This window comes from Saccopteryx bilineata, chromosome 5, assembly GCF_036850765.1.
Source record: "Saccopteryx bilineata isolate mSacBil1 chromosome 5, mSacBil1_pri_phased_curated, whole genome shotgun sequence".
NCBI lineage: Eukaryota > Metazoa > Chordata > Mammalia > Chiroptera > Emballonuridae > Saccopteryx > Saccopteryx bilineata.
This window is the reverse complement of record NC_089494.1, coordinates 74,604,772-74,630,800: the sequence shown is the minus strand read 5'-3', so window position 1 is coordinate 74,630,800 and position 26,029 is coordinate 74,604,772. Positions and strand designations below refer to the sequence as shown.

Below are 26,029 nucleotides of genomic sequence, written 5' to 3'. Positions count from 1 at the left end.
TTGGCATGAAACTAGAAATCAACTACAATAGAAAAACTGAAAAACATTCAAATACTTGGAGGCTAAATAGCATGTTATTAAATAAAGAATGGGTTAACAATGAAATCAAGGAAGAAATAAAAAATTTTCTTGAAACAAATGAAAATGAACATACAACAACTCAAAATTTATGGGACACAGCAAAAGCAGTCCTGAGAGGGAAGTTCATAGCATTACAGGCATACCTTAAGAAGCAAGAAAAAACTCAAATAAACAACTTAACCCTGCACTAAACAAACTAGAAAAAGAACAGCAAGTAAAGCCCAGAGGAAATAGAAGGAAGAAAATAATAAAGATCAGAGCAGAAATAAGTTATATAGAGGCTAAAAAAAATACAGAAGATCAATTAAACCAAGAGCTGTTTTTTGAAATGGTAAACAAGATTGACAAACCTTTGACCAGACTCATTAAGAAAAAAAAGAGAAAAGACTCAAATAAATAAAATCAGAAATGAAAGTGGAGAAGTAACAACTGACATCGCAGAAATACAAAGGATTGTAAGAAAATACTATTAAGATTTGTATGCCAAAAAATTGTACAACCCAGGTGAAATGGATAAATTCTTAGAACATATAATCTTCCAAAACTCAATCTGGAAGAATCAGAAAGCCTAAACAGACTGATTACAACAAATGAAATTAAAATAGTTATCAAAAAACTCCCAGCAAACAAAAGTCCAGGACCAGATTGCTGCACAGGTGAATTTTACCAAATATTTTTTTTTTTTGTATTTTTCTGAAGCTGGAAACAGGGAGAGACAGTCAGACAGACTCCCGTATGTGCCCGACCGAGATACACCCAGCACGCCCACCAGGGGCGACGCTCTGCCCACCCGGGGGTGATGCTCTGCCCCTCCGGGGCATCGCTCTGCCGCTACCAGAGCCACTCTAGCACCTGGGGCAGAGGCCAAGGAGCCATCCCCAGCGCCCGGGCCATCTTTGCTCCAATGGAGCCTTGGCTGCGGGAGGGGAAGAGAGAGACAGAGAGGAAGGAGAGGGGGAGGGGTGGAGAAGCAGATGGGCGCCTCTCCTGTGTGCCCTGGCCGGGAATCAAACCCAGGACTTCTGCATGCCAGGCCGATGCTCTACCACTGAGCCGACCAGCCAGGGCAAATTTTACCAAATATTCAAAGAAGAACTAACTCCTCTCCTTCTCAAGCTATTTCAAAAAATTTAAGAGAAAGGAAGATTTTCAAGCTCCTTTTATGTGGCAAACATAAGCTTATTCCAAAACTAGATAAAGACACTACAAAGAAAGAAAAATATAGTCCAATATTCATGATGAACTTAGAAGCTAAAATTCTCTAATAAATATTAGCAAACTGGATCCAGCAATACATGAAAAAAAATACATAATGATCAAGTGGGATTTATTATGGGGAGGCAAGGCTGGTACAATATTCACAAATCAAAAAATGTGATTCATCACATAAAAAATGAAGAATAAAAATCACATGATAATATCAATAGATGCAGAAAAAGTACTTGATAAAATCCATCACCCATTTATGATCAAAACTCTCAGCAAAGTGGGAATACAGAGAACATACCTCATCATGATAAAGGCCATTTATGACAAACCCATGGCTAACATCATACTCATTGAGCAAAAATTAAAAGCAATCCCCTTAAGATCAGGATCAAGGCAGGGTGTTCCCTTTCTCCACTCTTATTAAACATAGTTCTTGAAGTCCTAGCCACAGCAATCAGACAACAAGAAAAAATAAGAGGCATCCAAATTGAAAAAGAAGTAAAACTATCATTATTTGCTGATGATATGATACTGTACATAGAGAATCCTGAAGTCTCAGTCAAAAAACTATACTAGACCTGATAAATGAATTTGGCAAGGTGGCAGGATATAAAATTAATATTCAGAAATCAGTGGCATTTTTATACACCAAAAATAAACTGTTTGAAAGAGAAATTAAGGAAACAATCCCCTTCACTATTGCAACAAAAAAATTAAGTATCTAGCAGTACATTTAACCAAGGAGATTAAAGGACTTGTATTTGGAAAATTATAGAACATTGATAAAAGAAATCAAGGAAGGTAGCAACAAGTGGAAGCATATACCGTGTTCATGTATAGAAAAAATAAATATCATTAAAATGTCTATATTACTCAAAGCAATTTATAAGTTCAATGCAATTCCTATTAAAATACCAATGGCATACTTCAAAGATATTGAGAAAATATTCCAAAAATTTATATGGAACCAAAAAACAACCGAAAAAAATCTCAGCAATCTTGAAAAGGAAGAATAAAGTGGGAGGTATCACACTTCCTCATATCAAGTTATACTACAAGGTCAGTGTACTCAAAACAGCTTGGTATTGGCATAAGAACAGGCATATAGATCAACGGAACAGAACAGAGAACCTAGAAATAAACACATACCTTTATGAACAATTGATATTTGACAAAGGAGGTAAGAGCATACAATGGAGTAAAGACAATCTCTTTAATAAATGTTGTTAGGAGAATTGGATAGGTATATGCAAAAGAAAATGAATCTAGACCACCAACTTACACCATTCACAAAGATAAACTCAAAATGGATAAAAGACTTAAATGTAAGTTGTTAAACCCTAAACATCTTGGAAGAAAACATAGGCAGTAAACTTTCCAATATCTCTTGTAGCAATATTTTTGCTGACTTATCTCTACAGGCAACTGAAATAAAGGAGAGTATGAAAAACTGGGTCTATATCAAACTAAAAAGCTTTTGCACAGCAAGACACCATGAACAAAATAAAGATAACCCACACATGGGGGAACATAATCGCCAGTATGTCTGATGAGAGGTTAATAACCAAAATTTATAAAGAACTTCTAAAACTCAACACCAGGAAGATAAAAAATCCAATTAAAAAATGGGCAAAAAAACTGGATAGACACTTTTCCAAAGAGGATATACAAATGGCCAATAGGCATATGAAAAAATGTTCAATGTCACTAATCATCAGAGAAATGCAAAATAAAACCACAATGAGATAGCACCTAACACCTGTCAGAATGGCGCTCATTAACAGAACAACACAAAGTAAGTGCTGGTGAGAGTGTGGGGAAAGAGAATCCTTCTGCACTGCTGGTGGGAATGCACACTTGTGCAGCCACTGTGGAGAAGTGTATGGGGTTTCCTAAAAAAATTAAGAATGGAAGTACCTTTTGACACAGCTATCCCACTTTTAGGAATATATCCTAAGAATACTAAATCACTGATTCAAAAGAAGATATGCACCCCCATGTTTATTGCAGCATTGTTTACAAATAGCCAAGATTGGAAACAGCCCAAGTGTCTGTTAGTGGATGAATGAATTACAAAGCTGTGGTACATAGACACAATGGAATACTACTCAGCTTTGAAAAAGAAGAAAATCTTGCCTTTTGTGACAGCATGAATGGACCTGGAGATTATTATGCTAAGTGAAATAAGCCAGTCAGAGAAAGAAAAATATCATATGACTTCACATATATGTAGAATCTAATGAACAAAGTGAACTGAGAAACAGAATAGTGGCAAAGGCGGGGTCACAGGGACCAGAGGGACAGCAGTAAGAGGGAAGGGGGATGAGGGGATGGGATCAGAGAAGGTAAAGAGATTAGTGAAAGTATATATATACATAACACAGAGATATAAATAACAGGAATGCAAATCCTAGAGGAAAGGGGTGAGGGAGTTCGAAAGAAGAGGGCAAAGGGGGTATAAAAAGGGCCACAGGGGTGGGTGGTGAGGGAGTTATAGTCAGTGGGACACTTGAATCATGTAAACACAATAAATTAAAAATTAAAAAAGTTGATTGAAACCTATGATAGTATTTCAGATCTCCATTAGCATCTATGTTATAGTTCCTTTGTCTATATCAAATTTAATTTTTAGAAAGAAGAAACTTCCGGCCCTAACCAGGTGCCTCAGTTTGTTTGAATGTTATCCTGACTTGCTGAAGTTGCAGGTTCCATCTCTGGTCAGAGCACATATGGGAAACAACCAATGACGGCATGAATAAGTGGAACAACAAATGGATGTTTCTGTCTTTCTCCCTTCCTCTTTCTTAAAACAAAAACGAAAACAAAAACAAAGCAACTTCTAAACACCTAATAGAAGCCTTAGTTACGTTGTAAAACCTTTAATTAAGTTTTTCTGAAGAATAGATTATTTCTAGGTAATGCTTGATATCAGGGAAACTTTATATTACTATAGAAGTTCTTCATCTTTAAATTCAAAGATGACTTTCAGCTCCAATGGAGAAAAATAAAAACACTGTGAATTGCCTTTTATGAACCAGCTATACAGAACATTTCTTTTTTTCTTAGCTTGAGTCTGAAAATTGAGATATAATTTGAAAGAGTAATGCAGCTATTCAGGAAAACATATATTTTATGTGTCAATTATTCAGAATATTGAGTCCAAAGCTAATAAATATATTTTAATGGCTTTAATTAGTTAAAGAATATCCTAAAATACCAACTACATTTTTTGTGTAGACACTTTTAGTCAAACATTTTAGAATAATTCAAATTTTTATTTTAGTAAGGATAGAAGTAAAATTCTACTTTGATTTGGGGCATATAATTTTAATCATTTCAAAGATAATAAAGATAATTATATACCTGAATACCTTAATATCATTAAATGAAAAGATCTTTTTTGAAAATTATTGAAAGAATAGGAAACTACAGAATTTAACTTTATTTTTCTAAATTTTTACATTTTTTTATTTAAAATGAATCTTTATAGTTTTGTATAAATATTAATTTAGAACAGTAGTTTCCAAAATTTAGTGGATATCAGAATGATCTAAAGAGTTTGTTAAAACATGAATTTTTGAATTTCTATATTTCTGAATAAGTTTTCTGGTGTAAAGCCCAAGAATCTGTATCTCAGACATGTTGCAAGGTGTTATTGATGATCTCACACTTGGACAATCACTGAATTAGACAATCTGGCCAATGCTGAATTAAAAGAAAAAAAAATAATTTCTCAATGTAATAATTTAAGGTAATTTATTTATTTATATATTCTACAAATATTTATTGGGTCCTTACTATTTGCAAAATGTTGGAGATACCCGCCATGAACTAGAGCTGAACGAGTTAAAAACATAGAATGCATTCATTTTCTATTTGGAAGTATATTATTAAATTAATAATTTTTTATTTAAAATAAGTTTTCTGTGGAAAGGAGTATGGAGTTACTAAAAAAAAGAAAATGGAACTTCCTTATGACCCAGTTATTCCGCTTCTAAGAATTTATCTGAAGAAACCCAAAACACTAATTCAAGAGTATGTGCACCCCCATGTTCACTGCAGTGTTATTTACAATAGCCATGACTTGGAAGCAGCACAAACAGCCATCAGTAGATGCACGGATAAAAGAACTGTTGTACACAATGGAATACTATACAGCCATGAAAAAGAAGGAAATCTTACCTTTTGTAGCAGCCTGGATGGACCTGGAGAATATTATGCTAAGTGAAATAAGCCAGTCAGAAAAGGACAGATGCCATATGATTTTACTTATATGTGGAATGTAATGAAGGAAATAAACTACAAACAAAATTAAAATAGGTTTTCTCAATCTCCCTCAAAAAATTTTAAACAAATTAAAATATGTGTGCCTTTGTGTATATGTGTATGTGAACTGGACTGGTGATTCTAGATTTCTGCTATAAAAAAGATAAAAATATAAAACTCAAATATATTGGTAAGTAACTTAAAATAAAACTTAAAAAATATTTCATCTAAAATAATAAAAGCAACACTTTCTTAAACTTGACACAAATTAACATTGAAATTAAAACTGTATAAACTAGAACACATAATTTGGCTATCTTCAATATTGTGCAAATATTTCATAGTACCAGATATATTAGAACAAAAAAGAGAGAGAACATTTTCCCATTACTATTATTTCCTTTAGATACGACCTCCTTTTAGTTGGTAGAAAAACTACAATTTTCTTTTCTAGTCTGTACCATTTTCATTTTGTAAGTTGTAGAGTTTTTACAGAAGCCATCAATAAAATAAAGAAATCTAATTATATCTTTTACTTGGTATTTGTATTTATTATATAACAATTTGACCCAATTGAGCAGTATTTATCAATTTGATAGATATCCCTTATCAAAATAATACTGTGTCCTGTTCTTGCTTTATTCCAAGGATCATAAGTTATCTATATGTGGCTGGTCCTATATTATTGACAAAGAAAAAGTTTGTGAAACATTAGTTCTTAGAGACAGCTGTTCAGTTTTCTTGTGTAGATTTCTTAACCCTGAAACTAAATATTTGTACTGAGAAATTATCCACAACTTTACTCAACGTAAAACAATATTCTAGATTTCAAGACCTTATTCAGCTCCATTTTTCATAGACCTTTTTATAATCTACTTTTTCTAATGTGTATTTAACTCAGTTTCTTACACTTTATAGTCTTAATTTGATACTTCACTTCTTTTTAATTTGTATTTCTTCTTTCTTTTTTTTTTTTTTTTTTCATTTAGTGAGAGGAGGGGAAGCAGAGACAGACTCCTGCATCTTCCCCGACCTGAATCCACCCAACAAGCCCAGTAGGGGCAATCAATTCTCTGTCTATCTGGGGCCCCTTGCTCAGTTGCAACTGGAGCAATTTTTTTAGCACCTGAGATGGAGGCCATGGAGCCATCCTCAGTGCCTGTGGCCAACTCGCTCTAATCGAGCCATGGCTGCAGGAGGGGACGAAAAGAGAGAGAAAGTGAGAAGTGAGAGGGGGGAGGATGTGTGCTTTCTCCTGTGTGCACTGGTTGGGAATTGAATCCAGGACATCCACAGGCAGGGCCAATGCTCTACCACTGAGCCAACTGGTAGCCAGCCCATTTGTGTTTTTTCTGTTGTCACTTCACATTTTTTTCTTTATTTTGTATACAATTCAGAAAAGGTATTTAAATGTACAGAAACCCACATCTTCTCAGCTGTCCTTTTTTTGTAAAAAAATCCTTTTAGAGAGGAGAAAGAGAGGGAAAGAGAGAGAGAGAGAGAGAGAGAGAGAGAGAAGTGGGGGAGCAAGAAGCATCAATTCCATTGCATTGACCAGGCAAGGCCAGGGCTTGGAACCAGTGATCTCAGCTTTTCAGGTGGATGCTTTATCCACTGTGCCACGAGAGGTCAGGCCAGCTGTCTTTTCCTCGTTATTCTCATTTCAATCTCACCACTTGGGGCACAAACACACATACATATTCCTTATTTATGTAATACGTTAAGTATTTTGAAGGTAAACTGTTGCTCCAAAAAAGATGTTTCAATATTTAAATTTTTAAAATTTCTTTTTTGTTTGTGTGTTGTAGTGGCCACTTTTGAAACAACAATGTTGGAAATAGCCAACAGCATTATTTTATACAGTTATACTAAATATACTAATTATAGTTGAAGAAAATATCAGCAGGAGTTCACTAAAGATTAGACATAATACAAAATAGATAGATACTGTACAGTGTCAGAATTTACCAACATAATTTCTCTCTCTTTTACTTTTCTGCTAGATCTAACAATCAACATTTCAAAAACGGACAGTAAGTAAAGGGAAATTTAGAGTGAGTAATGATAGAAAGGTATAATCTAAACCCAAAATACTGGCTGTAAATAATGGGCCTTTGTAATGCTTTGAAAATAATTGCTATCCCATTTGAAAGCATGTGGCTGGGCAGTCAACGAGAACAAATTACAAGGACCTGGGTTGTCTGTTAAATTCTTGGGAGATGTCTGGTCTAGTAAGACAAAAGTTACTCCTGATGTAGCTATATTAAGATCCAAGCATACCCCGTGCCTACTATAAAACAGTTACAGGAATTCTTAGGTTTGTTGGGGCATTTGGCTCAGTTACTGCACCCCTAGTACAACCTTATTCAGAAGGGGGTTCTTTGGGATTGGACTCAGCAGGCGCAAGGTTCATTTGCAGCAGCTAAGAGAGCTGTCAAGGTGGCACAGGCCTTGAATGTGTTTGATCCTGCCAGGCCCTGTGAGCTAGATGTTCATGTAACCTCAGAGGGGTTTGAATGGGGCCTGTGGCAACGAACACAGTGCTTAAGGCAACCTATTGGGTTTTGGTCCCAATTGTGGAAAGGTACTGAAGTCTGTTACGCATTAGTGGAGAAGCAGTTGGCAGCTGTGTATGCTGCCCTCCTGGCCACTGAGAGTATTATAGCCATAACACCAGTTATAGTCAAGACAATATACACTATTGCAGGATGGGTGAGAGATTGGGCAACTAAACCACGTAGTGGTATGGCCCAAATGTCCACCCTGGCCAAGTGGGGTGGCTACCTGCAACAATACTGTGCTCTTAGCACCAGCCTGTTGAGGGCAGAACTGCAGGAAGTCTTGGGTCCAGTCACCTATGCGACTTTAGAATCAGGTGCAGTGGGGGCTCAGGAGGCAGAACCTGAGGTCAGTCCCTACCAGGAGGGGTGGTCGCCCATCCCCGAGGATGCCTGGTATACTGATGGTTCCAGCAGAAGCCAACCTGCCAAGTGGACGGTTATAGCCTTCCATCTGGCCATTGAGACTATTTGGATAGGCACAGGTATAGGCCAAAGCAGCCAATGGGCAGAATTAAGAGCTGTTTGGCTAGTTGCCCATAATGAACCTTCACCTCTGGTGATCTGCCCTGACAGCTGGGCTTTCTATTGTGGACTGACCCTTTGGATTGCTACTTGGCACACTAACCAGTGGATGGTAATAATGCACCATCCACTATGGGGTCAGGCCATGTGGCAGGACTTATGGAAAATAGGACACCAGAAGCTGGTGACAGTATATCATGTCATGGGGCATGCCTTTTTAGCCCATCCTGGGAATGATGAGGCAGATACATTGGCAAGGGTGCTTGGTTGGAGACTGCACTTGTAGGTGATGTGGCACAGTGGCTCCACCAGCACCTACTCCATGTGGGACAGAAAACTATGCAGGCTATGGTTAAGACATGAAATTTGCCTGTGTTCTATGCAGAGGTACTTGCAGCCTGTGAGCAATGTGCAGTATGTTCCAAGGAGCACCCTTGGAGACCACTGATGTAATCTGGACAGATCCAGAGAGGTCATGTTCCACTGACATGATGGCAAATAGACATCATTGGACCCTTACCAAAGTTAGATGGGTACCAGTATGTAGTCATCTGTGTAGATAACTGCCACCAGTCAGTTTGCTGCTAACCCCCATCCATAATCCTGAACAGAAGGCAGTCATACAGGCTCTGGACTGCCTGAGTGCTGCATATGGGTGACCACTGGTCCTTGAAAGTGACAATGGTACCCACTTCACTGGTTCAATGGTGAGGCAATGATCTCAAGAGCTGGTGGTGGACTGGAAGTGCCATGTTCCCTACCTCCCCAGGCTGCTGTTATCATTGAGTGGTATAATGGACTCTTAAAGCAGGGACTGTGACAGGAGGGGGCACCAGCTCCCTTACTGGATGGACACGCCGCTTATGGACAGTACTCCGGATTTTGAATGAGCAACCTCGACGGGGAAGCCCAGCTCCAGTGGAAGCCCTTCTGCATCGGGCAGCTGCCCCCAATCAGTTGCAGATACGCACCAAGGACATTTTACTCAAGCCAGGTTTTGGATAGCAGGGCAACGTGCTCTTGCTTGCCCCAGCAGCCCTTCTTAAAGTACAATGGCTTCCATGTACTTGGCCCTGGACAATACAGGCCTTCCCGTCTGAGATGGGTGGCCTTGTTGGCACCATGGGGAAAAGGGCTAGAAGTGGACCTCCAGTTAACTCCTTAGGCAACCAGCACCTGGCCACCTAAGGTATAAGTGTGTTATTCCTTGAGTGCTCAGGGGAACAGCATTATGAAAGGCATCTTAGTAATTTCTGTATGGCCAATAATGAGTTCTCCTATTTTACTACATATAAAACCAGCAGATGCTGGTACATTGGCCAATAAGGTTTGGTATGCCTGCTCAGGGCAGCCTCTGGTATCAGCTACTGTGCTGTCTGCAAACAAAACTCTGGCCTGTATTCTGCCAGAGGGAAAGAATTTGCCTCTCTTGGTACCGCTGACAGCTCTCTCATTCCACCGATAGTTTTTGATTTGTTAATTCTATTGCTGTAGTTTGTACTGTTTCTGTTTATGCAATGTACTCCACTCCCCACACAGTGACCATCTTGGAAGATACCTGTGGTTTAGATTGTAAAGTGAGCAAAAGGGGTGGAAGGTTGGTCAAATAAGTTTGTAAATATGATGTATATGTTTGCTCATTTTGGGTGTGGAAAACAGGCTATAAGCTGGCAAAGTCATTATAGCCTAAGGCAGGGGTCCCCAAACTTTTTACACAGGGGGCCAGTTCACTGTCCCTCAGACCGTTGGAGGGCCGGACTATAAAAAAAAACACAACTATGAACAAATCCCCATGCACACTGCACATATCTTATTTTAAAGTAAAAAAACAAAACGGGAACAAATACAATATTTAAAATAAATAACAAGTAAATTTAAATCAACAAACTGACCAGTATTTCAATGGGAACTATGGTCCTGCTTTTGGCTAGTGAGATGGTCAATGTCCAGATCCATATTTGTCACTGCTAGCCCTAACAAGTGATAGGACGCACTTCCGGAGCCGTGATGCATATGTCCCACGTCGCCGGAAGTAGTACTGTACATGAGTGACACCATATTTTACTCCTTTCACTGACCACCAATGAAAGAGGTGCCCCTTCTGGAAGTGTGGCGGGCCGGATAAATGGTCTCAGGGGGCTGCATGTGGCCCGCGGGCCGTAGTTTGGGGACCCCTGGCCTAAGGCTTAGTTTTAAGACTAAACCTTTCCTCCTCTCTAATACTAAGGTCTTCTCAAAACTAGCTTTTCCTCACACCATGATAGGGGGTTGTGCATTCTTATGAGGAATCCCATTTATACCTCAGATAAGTGGCTTTGTATCAGAGACTTCCTTATTTAGATATTGGCTTAAAGTCTTTCATTTTCTACACTATAAAATGAAGCAGACCAAAGGCTCTCCTCTCTTTGTCCTGCTATCAGCATTGCAGAGGCCTCTCTGATCCCTTGTCCACTATGGGAAAAGCAGAAAACCTGCTTTTGCCTTGGCTTTTCTTGTGGCTTGCTTGTCTTGGTGAGACACCAATAAATAGAATGGCGAACCATCCTCCAACTCTGTCATTTCTTTACCATCTACTCAAATTCAACGAGAATCTGCATGTGAATGGCCATGATGGCGACCCCTGGGCATACACATGAAGTAAGGTTTACCCTCAGAATAAGAGGGCTGCCCTCTAAGGAAGGAATGCTTGGAGCAGTTTTGGGATCTGAAAGATAGAGGACAGGTTTACTAGAGAGACAACAGAAAGTGGCTTGAAAAGTTCACAGGACTCCAGATATCAGCCAAAAAGCACTACTTCTTGGAGAGATATAGGAAACTTCAAAGGCAGAACTATTCCCTGGAGAGAGGTAAACAAGGAATCATCTGAATTAAGGTCCCTTTATTGACATAAGAGGACATAGAAGACTCAGAAGATAAAGAAAAAGATAGGCAGTGACATACACTTTAGAGAACAAGCAAAAAAACAAAAACCAAATAACAAAACAAAACAAAACGTTAATACTCCTTGCAATATCTAAATTAGCCTCTGAACTAAAAAACTAAGAGAGCCACTTAAATAAGACCTCCTCCCCCTTTTTTTTGCCCCTAAACAGATATCTTGTTAACAGTATTCCAGGGAAGTCTTACATAAATAGATATAAACAAGTAAACTCTGATATTTGTACAAAGATATCATATGAAAAAAACTGAAAGTGGGAACAAAACATAATTTGTGGAGAAAAGTATGTTAAAACTCTAGTTATAAAGCAGATATACCTAATATACAAAAATAAATTTAAAATTATTTAAATCATCAACTGAAGAAATGAAGCAAGATTACAAATTGGGAATTCATAAATACAATAAAAACTGGACAAACAATATCTGCAAACAAGGACTAAAAAATTGTCATTAATTCAGAAAAGAAAAATACAAAAATCATTTAAAAATTTAAGATCACATTATAAGCTATCCCCCCCAAAAAAAACCCCAGAGTTGAAAATGAAAGAAACAATAGAAAAAAGAAAAAAATTAAAAAAACGATCAGAGAGAAAGTGATAGATATAAAAGATGGGCAAAAAAGGTCCAACACATACATATATTAACTGGGTCCCTGAAGAAGAAAAAACAAACAAAAAGAAATAATGTAAATATTTAAAATTATAACAAAATTTCTTCAAATAAAGATGAATTGAATTTATACATTGTATCTGGGAAATATGACTTAGAATAGTTAAATCCATACTACCCTAATAACAATTTTAGACTTTAAAAGTCTCTCTTGGTTTGAAAGAAGAGTATTAAAGTCTCTTATTATTAGTTTATTTCTAAAATTTTCTGGAACTTTGAGTAATATATAAAAATTACAAAGGACAGTCAAGTAGGTTGATATCAGACTTTACATCAGCAACATCTGATGCAAGAAAGAGTAGAACAATATTTATAAAGTTAACAAGGCAATAAAGTGTGAGCCAAATATATCTTCTGCTATTTCAAGTGTTAAAGCTGCAGAATATATTGCTGAATATGAAAGAACTCTGACAATATTTTACCCATGAACATTTCCTGAATAGAATAAACTTTATTCAAAACATTATACTTGGAGAAACATTTGCAAAAAGACTAATGTTGAGCACTGAATACATTTCATTAGCAATTTAAAACCATAACAAAAGCGAGAAGTATGTAAACATTACAAACTTGACAAGCTAAAAACACCACAATGAAACATAAGGGTAGAAGGATAAAGAAAAAAAAATAACATACGCTCATTGACTGTCTTGTTGGTAATAGGCAGCAGTCAAATGATATAATTTAAACTGGCAAACTGAATGGTAAAAGACTAGGCATACTTAAGAGTGCAAAGATAAGTGATAAGATCATGTTATAGCCTAAGTTTGCATGGAGGAGATGGGAGGAAAAGAATTACAAGCTAATTTTATTCTTGTACATATTAAGGAATGAAAACACATTAAGGGAAAGCAGGAGTGATTAAGGCCATCATATAAAATTTTCTTATAAAGCTATTACCATCAGAAAAAATAAAAATGTTGCTAAAAAATAAAATAAAAATAAAACAGGATAAAACAAGCAAAATACACTGAGTAAAAAAAGAACAAAGAAAATACCATAGAATAAAATTCTTTAAGAGAGTATATTTAACATAGAACATGTTAGTATTAAGACAACACGTATTAGTTATATCAATAAATGTAAATATTTATTATAATTATAAAAATTTTAAACTATTGTTTTTCTTTTAACAAAAAAGAAAAACCTAATTAAACAATATATTAGAAAGACACAACTAAAACAAAGAAAGACTAAATGATGTTTTAAGCAGTAGTAGTCAACCTGGTCCCTTCTGCTCACTAGTGAGCGTTTCAGCTTTCATGGTGGGTGGTAGCGGAGCAACCAAAGTATAAATAAAAAGATAGATTTAACTATAGTAAGTTGTTTTATAAAGATTTATTCTGCCAAACTTAGTGAAAATCTGACATAAAGTACTTGGGTAAGTAATTATTATTATATGCTTTAACTTGCTGTAACTCTGCTTCATAAATTTTTTAAAGTCAAGTTACTTCCCTACTTTATAAATCACCGTTACTGTGGAACCGTTGGGCAGTTAGAAAATTTTACTACTAACAGAGATACAAAAGTGGGCGGTAGGTATAAAAAGGTTGACTACCCCTGGTTTAAAGAAATAACAACAATATAAAAAAAAATCCTCGTCATTATTTAAGATACAGTAGAATGTAGGTAGAAAATTGCTAAAAAAAAAGATATGTTAGAGTGTTACAGGTTAATCTGCAAGGTTTATATTAATATCTTTGAAATAGGATGGAAATATCTATGAAAAAAGTAACACAGAGCAATATTCATAATACAAAAATTTGAAGATACACAAGAAAAAATAGAGAGAAATACCCTAACAAAAGACTTAAATACACTTCTTTGCTAAGACATATATAAAGAAAAATATAAGTAAGTATATAGATTTAAACAGCAATAATAAAGTAGAGTTCTAAAAATATCTATAAACTTTTGTAACCTAATATTCTTGAATATAACCTTCTTTTCAATTTCACATGGATAACTCGAAAATTGATCATAAACCACCAGACAAACCTTAGTAAACTACAAGAGAAATAATGTATTTCCCCATGTATAAGATGATTCCATATATAAGACGCACCTTAATTTTGGTGCCTGAAATTTGAAAAAAAAAGTATTACATAAAGTTATTGAACTCAAGTTTCATTCATCAGAAAATTCATTCCCGCAAAAAAGCGGGAAATGCAAATAAAAAGATCTACAACCACTGTATAAGATACACCCAGTTTTTAGACCCCCAAATTTTTCGAAAAAGGGTGCATTGTATACATGGGAAAACAGTAATGCAAACAGTTTGATGATAAAACCAGAAGTTACTAACAAAATAATATTTTAAAAATACCTTTCCTACTAGAAAATTTAAAACTCTCTGAACACAACAATTCTTGAATTAAAAAATAAAAAATAAAAAAAAAATTTGAATATTTTCTTGAAAAAAGATAAAAATACCTCATATCTGAATTCATAGGGTACAGGTTACACAGTGCTTAGAGAAAAATATAAAACCTTAAATAAAAGAATAAAAATAAGTCAATGCAATAAAAAAGGGGCAACAAAGAAAGTTGATAAAAAGCTGTTAAAAAATAAATTAATACAAATAAAAGGAAATTTTATAAGTTTGAAAACTAACAGAATTCATAAACCATTAAAATTAGTTCCTTGCCTGACCAGGCAGTAGAGCAGTGGATAGAGCATCAAACTGGGATGCAGAGGACCCAGGTTCATAACCCCAAGGTTGCTGGCTACAGCAAGAGCTCACCAGCTTGAGCGCAGGGTCACTGGCTTGAATGTGGGATAATAGCCATGACACCATGGTCACTGGCTGGAGCCCAAAGGTAGCTGGCTTAAGGCCCAAGGTTGCTGGCTTGAACAAAGGTTCACTTGTTCTGTTGTAGCCCTCAGGTCAAGCACATATGAGAAAGTAATCAATGAACAACTAAGGTGCTGCAACAAAGAATTGATGCTTCTCATCTCTCTCCCTTCCTGCTTGTCTGTCCTTATCTGTCTCTCTCTGTTTCTATTACCTCTCCACATCCCCCCTCCCACCCCCCAAAAGTTTAGCTTCTTGGAAAGAAAAACACTAATCAAAACTTTTAACCTGACCAGGCAGTGGTACAGTGGATAGAGCATCGGACTGGGACACAGAGGACACAAGTTAGAAACCCTGAGATTGCTGGCTTGAGCGTGGGCTCATCTGGCTTGAGCATGGGCTCACGAGCTTGAGGGTGGGGTCTCTGGCTTGACTGTGGGATCATAGACATTACTCCATGGTTGCTGGCTTGAGCCCAAAAGTTGCTGGCTTGAAGCCCAAGGTTACTGGCTTGAGAAAGGTGTCACTCACTCTGCTATAGCCACCCAGTCAAGACACATATGAGAAAGCAATCAATGAACAGCTAAGGTGCAGCAACAAGGAATTGATACTTTGTCCTTATCTGCCCCTTTTTCTGTCTCTGTCAAAAGCAAAAAAACAACTTTTAGATGAAGATAACAAAAAATAGAAGAACTGATAGAAGTCACAAAAGAAATAACTATAAGAGCATAAAAAATCTTAAAAATATCATAGACTACAGTACTTTGCATCATTTTATGAAAATAAAATTATAAAGTCTTCATAAAATAAATAAGTTTTGGAAATAAATTTATTTTAGGAAATAAAATTTAACAAAACTGATGACTAGACCAATCACTGAAGAAAAGAAAAATTTTGTCAAAAAGCTACTCCACAGAAAGTCCCAGGCCTACATCATTTTGCAGAGGCATCGCACTTAACTTTTAAAGCTAATACCCAAACTATTTAAATAGTTCTGTGGCATAGAAAATAGAAAAAACAAAAACTCATATTGTTTTTTGAAGGAATTATAACATTGATGCCAATACCTGATGAAATTTCACATACACACAGAAAAAGGATAGAATCCCTAATAAATATTGAAGCAAAAATTCCAAATTAGATTTAGATAAATTAGATTAGATAAATTAATCCTACAGAATATTGCAAAATAAAATATATCACATTTTATTGGTTCCTTCCAGAAATGTAAGGTAGTTTCATAATAATAAAATCTATTAATAAAATTTACCATGAAAATAAAAAAACCTAGAATAATGTACTCATTTCTATAGATGCTGAAAGTCAATTTTCAAATTTCAACCCTTATTCTTAATAAATATAAGTCAGTGGAATCTTTCTTAAAAGTATGAACACATACATATCTCAGCCTATATGCCATCATTTCAATTAACTAGGAACACTGGTGACATGTACACAAATATTAGGAATAAACAACTTCTTTTTATTGATATGATGGAGGTATTAGCTAGTACAATTAGACAAGACAAAACTATTAGATGTATAAGAATTGGAAAAGAAACTGTAAAAAAATCTCTATTTGATGTAAGATACTTAAAAAACTCATGAGAGTCAATTTATAAGTCATTGGAAACTAAACGAAATTTCACTGAAAATAGGATATAATATCAGCCTACTCAAAAAAAATCAGTAGCTTAAAAAATATGAAAGAGAAGATCCTATCTCTAATAGCAGCAACAACAAATAAGTTAAATGCCAAGTAGCATACTAAACAATAAAGAAAATTTAAAAAGACAACTATAAAACACAAAACTTTGACTTAAAAATTAAAATATAATACAATATACAATTTTGTACAGAATGACTCAACAGCATAGACTTAAAATTAATTTATAAAATTAATATGAATTTAGTATCTATATCAAAGGGATCTTTATCTACCTAGATAATTTGTTTTTAAAGTTCATATAAAATGTTAAGCAAGAAATAACTCTAAACCTCTAAAAATTAGTATCAAAAAAGCCATTTCATATCAGATATTAACTGTTTATTTTAAAATGGTGACTCTTAAAGATAAATAAAACAACAGAACAGAATAAAGTTGAGAAATACACTTAAACTTGACCAGGCAGTTGCACAGTGGATAGACCTGAAACACCAGGTTTGAAACCACGAGGTGGCTGGATTGAATATGGGATCATAAGTATAACCTCATGGTCTTTGGCTTGAGCCCAGAGGTCACTGCCTTATAATTAGTATAAGGGAAAAGGGGTAACTGCCTCAGCTGGAGTCCCCAGTCAAGGCACATATGAGAAAGCAATCAACGAACAACTAAAATGCTGCAACCAGGAATTGATGCTTCTCATCTCTCTCCCTTTCTGTCTGTCTGCTTGTCTGTATCTCTCTCGCTAAAAAAAAAAAAAAAAAAAAAAAAAAAAGACTGAAAGAAGTTTAGTATGTGATAAAGGTGGCATCTTAAATTACTAGTAAAAAAATAGACTTTCTAATCAATAAAAAAGTATATAGCCATTGATTGATAAAATGATAAATTAAATTTATACCTTAAGAACCAAGCTAAAATTAACTGCATCATATATTTATGATCCTAAAATATAAAAGCATACACGTTTTAGATTAAAAATGAGTTTAGGTACAGCCTTGGAATGGTTAAAACTTTTCTGATATAATTCAAGATTTCAAAATCATCAAGGAAAAAGGTTGATATATTTAGCCATATTACAATAAAAGCCATTGTATGACAAAAAATAAGGAAAGAGATAAAAGATCATTCCTTTGCTGAAGTCATTTGCAACTTATTCTAAAATTTGAAAGAACAACAAGAAAAGCAATTGAAAGTGTATACAAGAAATGGACAGTTGACAGGAAAAGAAATGTTTATAGTGTTTAAATATATGAATCTCACTCATAATAAAAGAAATGTAAATGAAAACTAATTGAAATACTACTTATTAGTATAATGACAAAAATCAAGAAGACTGACTCACTCTGTTAGCAGTGCTGTGGGGAAAAGGTCTAATATGTTGCTTATGATAATGTAAAATCGTTCAAACCATAAGGAGGAGAGTTTACATGCATATACATTTAAAAAATTACATATGTATATGCACTTTGACCCAAAAATCCCACTTGTAGAACCTACCCTGAAGATACTTTTGTCCAAAAGTATACATTTACAGGTATGAAAATACATATTCACAATTCATACTGGCATTATTTGTAACAAAGTGAAATCAGTGAGGAACTGGTTAAATTCCCTATGATATATACAAGTCAAATGGCTTTGAGAGCAGCTGATTGATTCTAGAAGACACCAGAGTGTAGCATAAGCTATAACTTTTATCATAGAAGATTACTTTACTTAAAATATGAATATTTTGAGAACTGAAATATGTAAATGAAGAATGTATTAAAATTATTACATTGGCAGAATATCAGGAACATTATGTACGGGTTACTTTTACTTACGATTGACACTTTTGACTGGTAATATTGGGTTTACTCTCTCTGGGGAAGCAGCATTTTCCTCATCTGTCACATATTCAAAATTAATGATGAACATCATAGCCACGCCCTCTTGGTTTTTCACTGGAATTATGTGAGTGTTGCAAACGAATGTGGACCCTGAGAAAATAAAAGATGAGTGCTAGGTTAAGAATATGCCAAAAAAAAATTTTTTTTTTCTCGCATCCTTCCGAAGCTGGAAACGGAGAGAGACAGTCAGACAGACTCCCTCATGCGCCCAACCGGGATCCACCCGGCACGCCCATCAGGGGGCAATGCTCTGCCCACCAGGGGGCGATGCTCTGCCCCTCCGGGGCGTTGCTCTGTTGCGACCAGAGCCACTCCAGCGCCTGGGGCAGAGGCCAAGGAGCCATCTCCAGCGCCAGGGCCATCTTTGCTCCAATGGAGCCTCGCTGCGGGAGGGGAAGAGAGACAGAGAGGAAGGAGAGGGGGAGGGGCGGAGAAGCAGAGGGCGCCTCTCCTGTGTGCCCTGGTCGGGAATCGAACCCAGGACTTCTACACGCCAGGCTAACGCTCTACCACTGAGCCAACCAGCCAGGGCCCAAGAATATGCCAAAATTTTGAAGTATTAATAATATTAAAATTTTAATAAAGCCATATAAAAATTTCTATCTTAAATGATCATTGTAATTAGGTAAAAAATATTTTTATTCTTTTCTCAGTGCAGATGCTTTTATTACAATAAAAATACATGTATATGTAAAGTCTTCACATTATGAATTTGTACATCTTTGATTCTTTTCCTTTCCCAAGATAGCCACCACACTAACTTTGTATACATTATTCCCCTATAATTTTTACTATAATTAAATACTAATTATCATTCCATAAACAATTTCATTCTTTTTCATTTTAAAAGATTATATAAAAAGAACCATATAGTACATGTCATTTACAATTGGCATTTTTTTTTCAATTACAGTTGATAATATTATTTTATATTAGATTTAGGGGTATAGCATAGTGGTTAGACATTTATATAATTTACACTGTAATTCCCCGATAAGTCTAGAATTCTCCTGGCACCATATAAACTTAATATGATATTATTAACTATGTTACTTATGTTGTACTTTATATCCCCATAGCTATTTTGCAACTACCGCTTTGTACTTGAAAGGATACTTTGATTTTTTTCATATGTTATTACATATATATTTACTTAAAATATGCACAAAATTTGCCGGAAAGTATTCCAAATTAAGGTACTACATTATGAAATAACAAAATATTAATTCTCCTTTCTTTTCACCCTTACCACTATATAATATTAAATCAATATAATATTGAAACTAATATATTATATTTTAATTATGCATCAATAAAAATATTCAGATGATAAAAATATAAGAAAACTGCTTTCAAAATATAATAATTAGTATAAGGGAAAAGACAACTTCTTTAACTTTCTAGAAAAAACTTTTAGCCTTTCCTTATATATTTTGCTTAAATTTGAATCTATATAAAATATCTGTATATAAACAATGAAGAGTCTGACCAGGCTGTGGTGCAGTTGATAGAGCGTCGCACTGGGACGCAAAGGACCCAGGTTCAAGAGGTCACCAGCTTGAGCGCAGGCTCATCTGGTTTGAGTAGAGCTCACCAGCTTGAGCCCAAGGTTGCTGGCTCAAGCAAGGGGACAGTCAGTCTGCTGTAGTGCCCCGGTCAAGGCACATATGAGGAAGCAATCAATGAACAACTAAGGTGCCACAACAATGAATTGATGTTTCTCATCTCTCTCCATTCCTGTCTGTCTGTCCCTATCCCCCATGACTGATATGATATGGTTCTTGACTTTTCTGTCTGACTTATTTCCTTTAGCATACTCTCAAGATCCATTCATGTCACAATAGCAGTTTCTTGCCAGCCCCTTTCCTTCTGTCCTCTGCTTTTTTCTGTCTTACTCCAGGTCCTAAAGCAGCTGACTTTCTTGACTTGCATGACCCTCCCTCCCTTGACCTCTGGGTTCTGGGTGGATTTTGTTAATAGGAGACACTGCCAAGAAATAGGAGAGTGGCAAAGTGAATGAGACAGTGCCCCCAACTTTGTTATGGCCACAGGTCCTGGAGGGTAACCCTTTGTAAGAGTGGTAATGGGCCCTGGCTGATGCTGGCCCCTGGATGCCTGGAAGTTCACCTGTTGTTCTTGTAACACTAAATGTTCTATGTTCTAAACTTGCCTCTGTTTCATGACAGTTGTGTCCTGCCAGGACCCACTCGTTCACTGTTCACCTGAACTTTCTATGCTGAGAATGGGTCCTTTGTTTGGGATCCTAGGGCAGTCAAGAAACCTAATAGAAGTCACCAAATTTCCAGAAACAATGCTCAGCCCAGTTCTTTTTTTTTTTTTTTTCAAACAATTAGTTGAGACCACCCTGACTCTTGAGAAGGGTGATGGTTCAATATAGTGTCAGGAGCAGGTTTGGAGCAAGGCGGGTCTGGCACAAAATTAAGAGGGAGATGCAAGAAAATGAAAGGACATCCAGAGGCTGGAGACAGGGAGAAAAGCAATTAGCAGAAGGTTGCAAGTGGGGGCCCAATATCTGGGAAGGCCAGTGGATGCTGATATTCCAAAACTGTGCCCTATCTACTATGCTTCAACTCTTAAAAACAGAATGAGGATGAAAAAGCTTTTTTTTATTTTTTTATCTTCACTCCTATAACATGGCTCCCACTACCACAGCTGAGAACAAAGGCTATTGCTAATATTTCTATAGGTTGAGACATCACAGGTTAAAGCGTTTTTGAGAGTGGGCCTGGAGAGCTAATTATTATTTATGAAATTATTCCTATGTGAAAACATTCTAATTTCTAAGGAACTCATATACAGGAACACTATTAAAACATAGACTTTGTAATTTGGAGAAGCATCTGTACTAGTTATGATTCAGATTTTGAAAGAGGATAGTTTCTTAAATTTGAAATGTATAAGATCTTATTTATAATTAATTTCATATTTTCTGCAAATGTGACCATGGTTTTGCTGATGTGGAGAAATGTGTTTTAAGAACGGCATGCTGCACCTTCACAGTCTCCAGCTACATCTTTAATTTATTTAATAAAATAGTTAGCTAGCACACTTGTCACAGTTTCCATGGTAACAAGCAAGATAACTTTAGTAAACAGAAAATAAGCAATTTAAGACTCTTCCATTGGAACTAAAAATAGAAATGCTTCAGGCCAGGCATCACACTACAAACTGGTTAAACAGAAAGTCTATGAAGATGCTAGAAATAGCCATTATGTATTTTGCTAATGAACCAAAGTACATATTGATTTTAACACTTAAAACGACATATCTTGATCATTTAGAATATTATTGTGGATTTGCAGATTTGTTAATTGGTAGCTTAAAATCTTTCAACATATGAGGTTTGCTGATTATTGTACAGAAAATATAAAGCACAGATTTGTGAGAAATCAGTAGATAAAAGACATGAGGATAGAGATCTTAACAGATTTATAATAGAGCGGAGTAATTTTGCTTTTGGTAGCAAGGAGAAAATGTCATTTCTTTCAATACTGATGTCTGTAAACTTATTGTCTAGTGCTAAAAAATCATAAAATTAAGCTGCATTATAAAAAAATTCATCTATTGGCCCCAAAGCATATTAAATAAGTATAATTAGTCTGGGATTTCCTGCCCACTCTTTGTTTCCTGAATGTTTCATTAAGCAATATATCTCCTCTAAAGGCAACTGAAGACTCACATTTACTTTTTTTTCTCTTTTAGTTTTTGGACTTAATGTCTTTATTAATCTTTCACAGCAACTTGGAAAGTAGATGTTGAAAGGAAAAACATGGAATTTAGAGGAGAAAGAAAATCAAATACATTTTATACAGCAAAAACACTGTAGCTTGCATAATTCTACAAATTCCAAATTCTATTAAGATACCACTTTGTAAAGTAATATTATCCTCTGAAGTCACTACAGTATGCTTCTAAATATTTTTCTTGAATGCAACATTGGAAGCAGGAGATACAGAAACACAATTCAGACAATACTCATCTAGTAATAAAGAAAAAAAGTCACACTCAATAATGCATATATACAAGAACTAAAAAGAAACATCTCAAAATAGAAAGTTCAGCCCTTGTTAAAATGAACCTTGTATCCAAATGTAGTTAACATTTGTAAATAAATTTATTTACAATATCATTATTCAAAAATTAAAATTATACATGTAATTATATTAATATTCTTTCAAATTAGATTTATTTTTATGTTGTCTCCCAAGTGAAAACATTCTCAAAGTGGAAAAGGATGGTTAGGAAGAAGTGTTCATTTTAATAACATGTCAAGAATGCTAATTTTTAACGGTAACCGCAGAGCAAACCAACCCAGGGTGATTTAAAAAATTATTTCTTTATTAATAAATTGGTGGTGTATTCCTAGCTGCATTTAAAAATAAATGACCAAGGCTCTTCCCTTTGAGCTGCTTTAAAGATGTTTTATTCTAATCTTTGCATTGACAGGGCATACCAATGTCCCCCAAGATCAGTTTACTGAGCTCCAAATATTGGGTCAAGCACTTTTCTGAGTTCTCAGATGATGATGAGAAGGATTGCAGTAAAAAAACCAAATGAGGGTTCTGAGCTTTTGAAACATATATATTATTAATGAAGATACAATAAATAAACATAAATATTTTCTATTGTACATCAAGGAAAATTAAGTACAATGAAGAGAGAGAAAGCAAAATAAGGTGATGGACAATAAGTGGTAAGAGACAGTTCTCCTGTAAAGAGACATGTAAGCAAAGACATAAATGATAAAGAATGTGCCTGGCAAAGAAACCCAAAAGGGCAGAAGCCTTTACGTACACACAAGGTTGTAAGCTTCAGGAACAGCATGGAAGCCAGTGTGACTAGTGGGGTGTGGTGGTTGTGCGGTAGGATGGGGTTGCACAGTAGGTAAGATCAAAGGAGAAGTAGGGAGCCACACTATGTATAAGACCAGCGAATAGATTTGGAACTTTCTTCTGAGTTTGGATGAAAAGATTTTGGAGGGTTTTTGTGGGGGGTGGGCATGATGTGACTTAAAACTATCCATCTGAATTCTATGTGGAGAATAGGTTGTAGGGGAGGCCAAGATGGAAGCAGGAAGGTCAGTTAGGAAACTATCATAGTAGTACTGGCAAGTGATGAGAGTAGTGTGAAGATGGTGATGTCACTAAAGGCAGCGAGGAGAGGTCTGTGTGAACTGTACTGAAAGCAGAGTTATCGGATTTGCAGATCTATTGAGTGGCATGTGAGAGAATGACAGGGGTGCCAGACACGTCCAAATTTGGGAGTTAAGGAAGTAGAAGGAATGGAGATGCCATTAACGAAATTGGGGGAGACTATGGGAGAAGCTGGTCTTGGGGTTTGGGTAAATCCATAGGTTTGGAGTTTATTAACTTTGAGATTGCTTAATAGATATCCAAGTGGAGATGTCCAGAAAGCCACTGGATACAGGAGCCTACAGGCCCACAGTTCAGTCCAAAGATTGGTGCAAGCCAAAGAGTCATTAGGAACTGGATAAGGTCCTCTAGGGAACAAATCTAGACAGAGAAAATTGGGGTGTGGGACCAGAGGCACTGTAGTATCAAAGGAAGGAAAATAAAGAGCCAGTGCAGGTGGTGGAGGAACAGGGAGAGGGGAGAAAAATTAAGAGTGTAATGGGGGCTAAGTGAAGGAGGTATTGCATGCAGAGAATGTGATCGACTGCACAAATATAGCTGATAGGCATAATGAGTACTGAGAAAAGATCTTGGAGTCTCAGGAAACCTTATCAAGAGATATTTAGATTAGCATCTATAAAACTATTTGGAATGCATTTAAGAATAAATGAGAATAGATGTGTACATAATTATAAAAAGTTCTTTTGAGATGCTTTATGGAAGAAGTGTACAGAATCCTGGGATAACAGTTGAAGATTTGGAGGTGATCAGATTTTGCATATTTAGGTGAGAAATATTATAGCATATTAATATAAAGTAGATTAATTTTTTTCAAATTATTCTATTCCCAATTTATTATTGCATACAATCCTACCAGTTAGACAGATTCAATAGAAGTTTAACTCTATTCCAAGACAAGGCAATTAGATACTTCTTGCTCCTTTGGCCAAATGTAATTCACTTCAGTTTTAAGTGATTTTTCCATGTACATGGTATCTATAGATAATAGTGTATAGCCTATAGCTTGAGAGCACCAGCTGTCCAAGGTGATTGTCTGAATCTGAACCTTGGCTCTATCCTTTACCTGCTGAGTAAACCTCAGGTGATTTACTAAATCTAAATGCATCCTAGTTTATTTTTATGTACAGTGGAGATAACCCTTATTTTACAGAATTGTTTCAAAATCTATCAATAAATGAGTTAATACCTGTGTACAAAAATATTGAATGAGATGCTCCCTATCTCATATAATATTTTAATATAATAGATATTGATAACTAAAGTGAGAATGACCCCCTTACACTCCACATATGCAAATTTACATGGCTGATAGCTTCAGAACCTTTATATAAAGGATGTGAAAATCCTGGGAGTGAAAGAAGCTAGTGTGAGTTATTAGGGAAGAGATTTCCTTGGAGAGGAGAAGCCCAGTGTAGTGAATTTCTCTCCTTCCCACTCTTAGGAACCTTCAAGGCCATACTTAATAAGGAGACTTTATAGGCCCATTCCAAAACCTTTGAAATGTGCTCTCTGCAGTACAAAGACAGGCTGGGGTATTTACAAGCTAATGTGGATAAAAAGAAGGCTACTTTAGCCCCTCAACCCTGAGATACAGAGAGCCAGAAAGGACATACTCTCTGCTTCTGTGGCAGAGACAAATGATGTCACTATTGCGTCTGGTGGGTGTGCTCAGGTATCAGAGAAAGGGGTTCATAGTCAACTCTCCTCGAACAGGAGTAGGATATGTTGGACTAAGAGTGGGTGTGGGGTACTACTTGGGGTCAAGGGCAAGGGGACTTCAGAGGAAGAGACAGCTGGTAAACTACCTGATGCTGGGGGCCAGGGAAAGACTAAGCAGAGATTCATAAGGTGGAGGGGTAGCAGAGGAGCAGGGCCAAAGGAGTGGGTAGATGGTGAGGAAGGAATGTAGAGTTCCAGCAAGATCTTTAAAGAGCCTTGCTATTAGAGACTCAAGTGTCAGGAGAGACAGCGTCAGCTCTGACCATATGGCAGACCCAGAGAGAGCAAACAGGCCAGCCAGGTAAGAACTCTGCAGCTCTATGACCTTCCCTCCTGCTCACCTTCTACCTGGAAGGGAACACATAACACCCAGAGTGTGAGGAAAAGGTAAAAGGTAGGAGATTGAAGCTGGTTTTCCATTACATTCTGACCTGAAACAGTTTGGTCATTATAATTTTAGAACTGAGACTGTTTTTACTACAGAAAATTACCAGAAGTTTTTATTATCTGAGAGAGACCCAGTGTGTCTGGCATGGAGCAAA

The 26,029-nt window shown here is 36.1% G+C and overlaps 1 protein-coding gene across 1 annotated transcript in view; it reads right to left on the bottom strand.

Moving 5' to 3' along the window:
* KCNH7 (potassium voltage-gated channel subfamily H member 7) overlaps positions 1–26,029 on the bottom strand; it is a 616,229-nt gene that overhangs the window by 219,065 nt on the left and 371,135 nt on the right. The window contains exon 3 of the mRNA XM_066279538.1: positions 18,529–18,684. Coding sequence (XP_066135635.1) covers positions 18,529–18,684 — 156 coding nt within the window. The remainder of the gene's footprint in view (positions 1–18,528; positions 18,685–26,029) is intronic.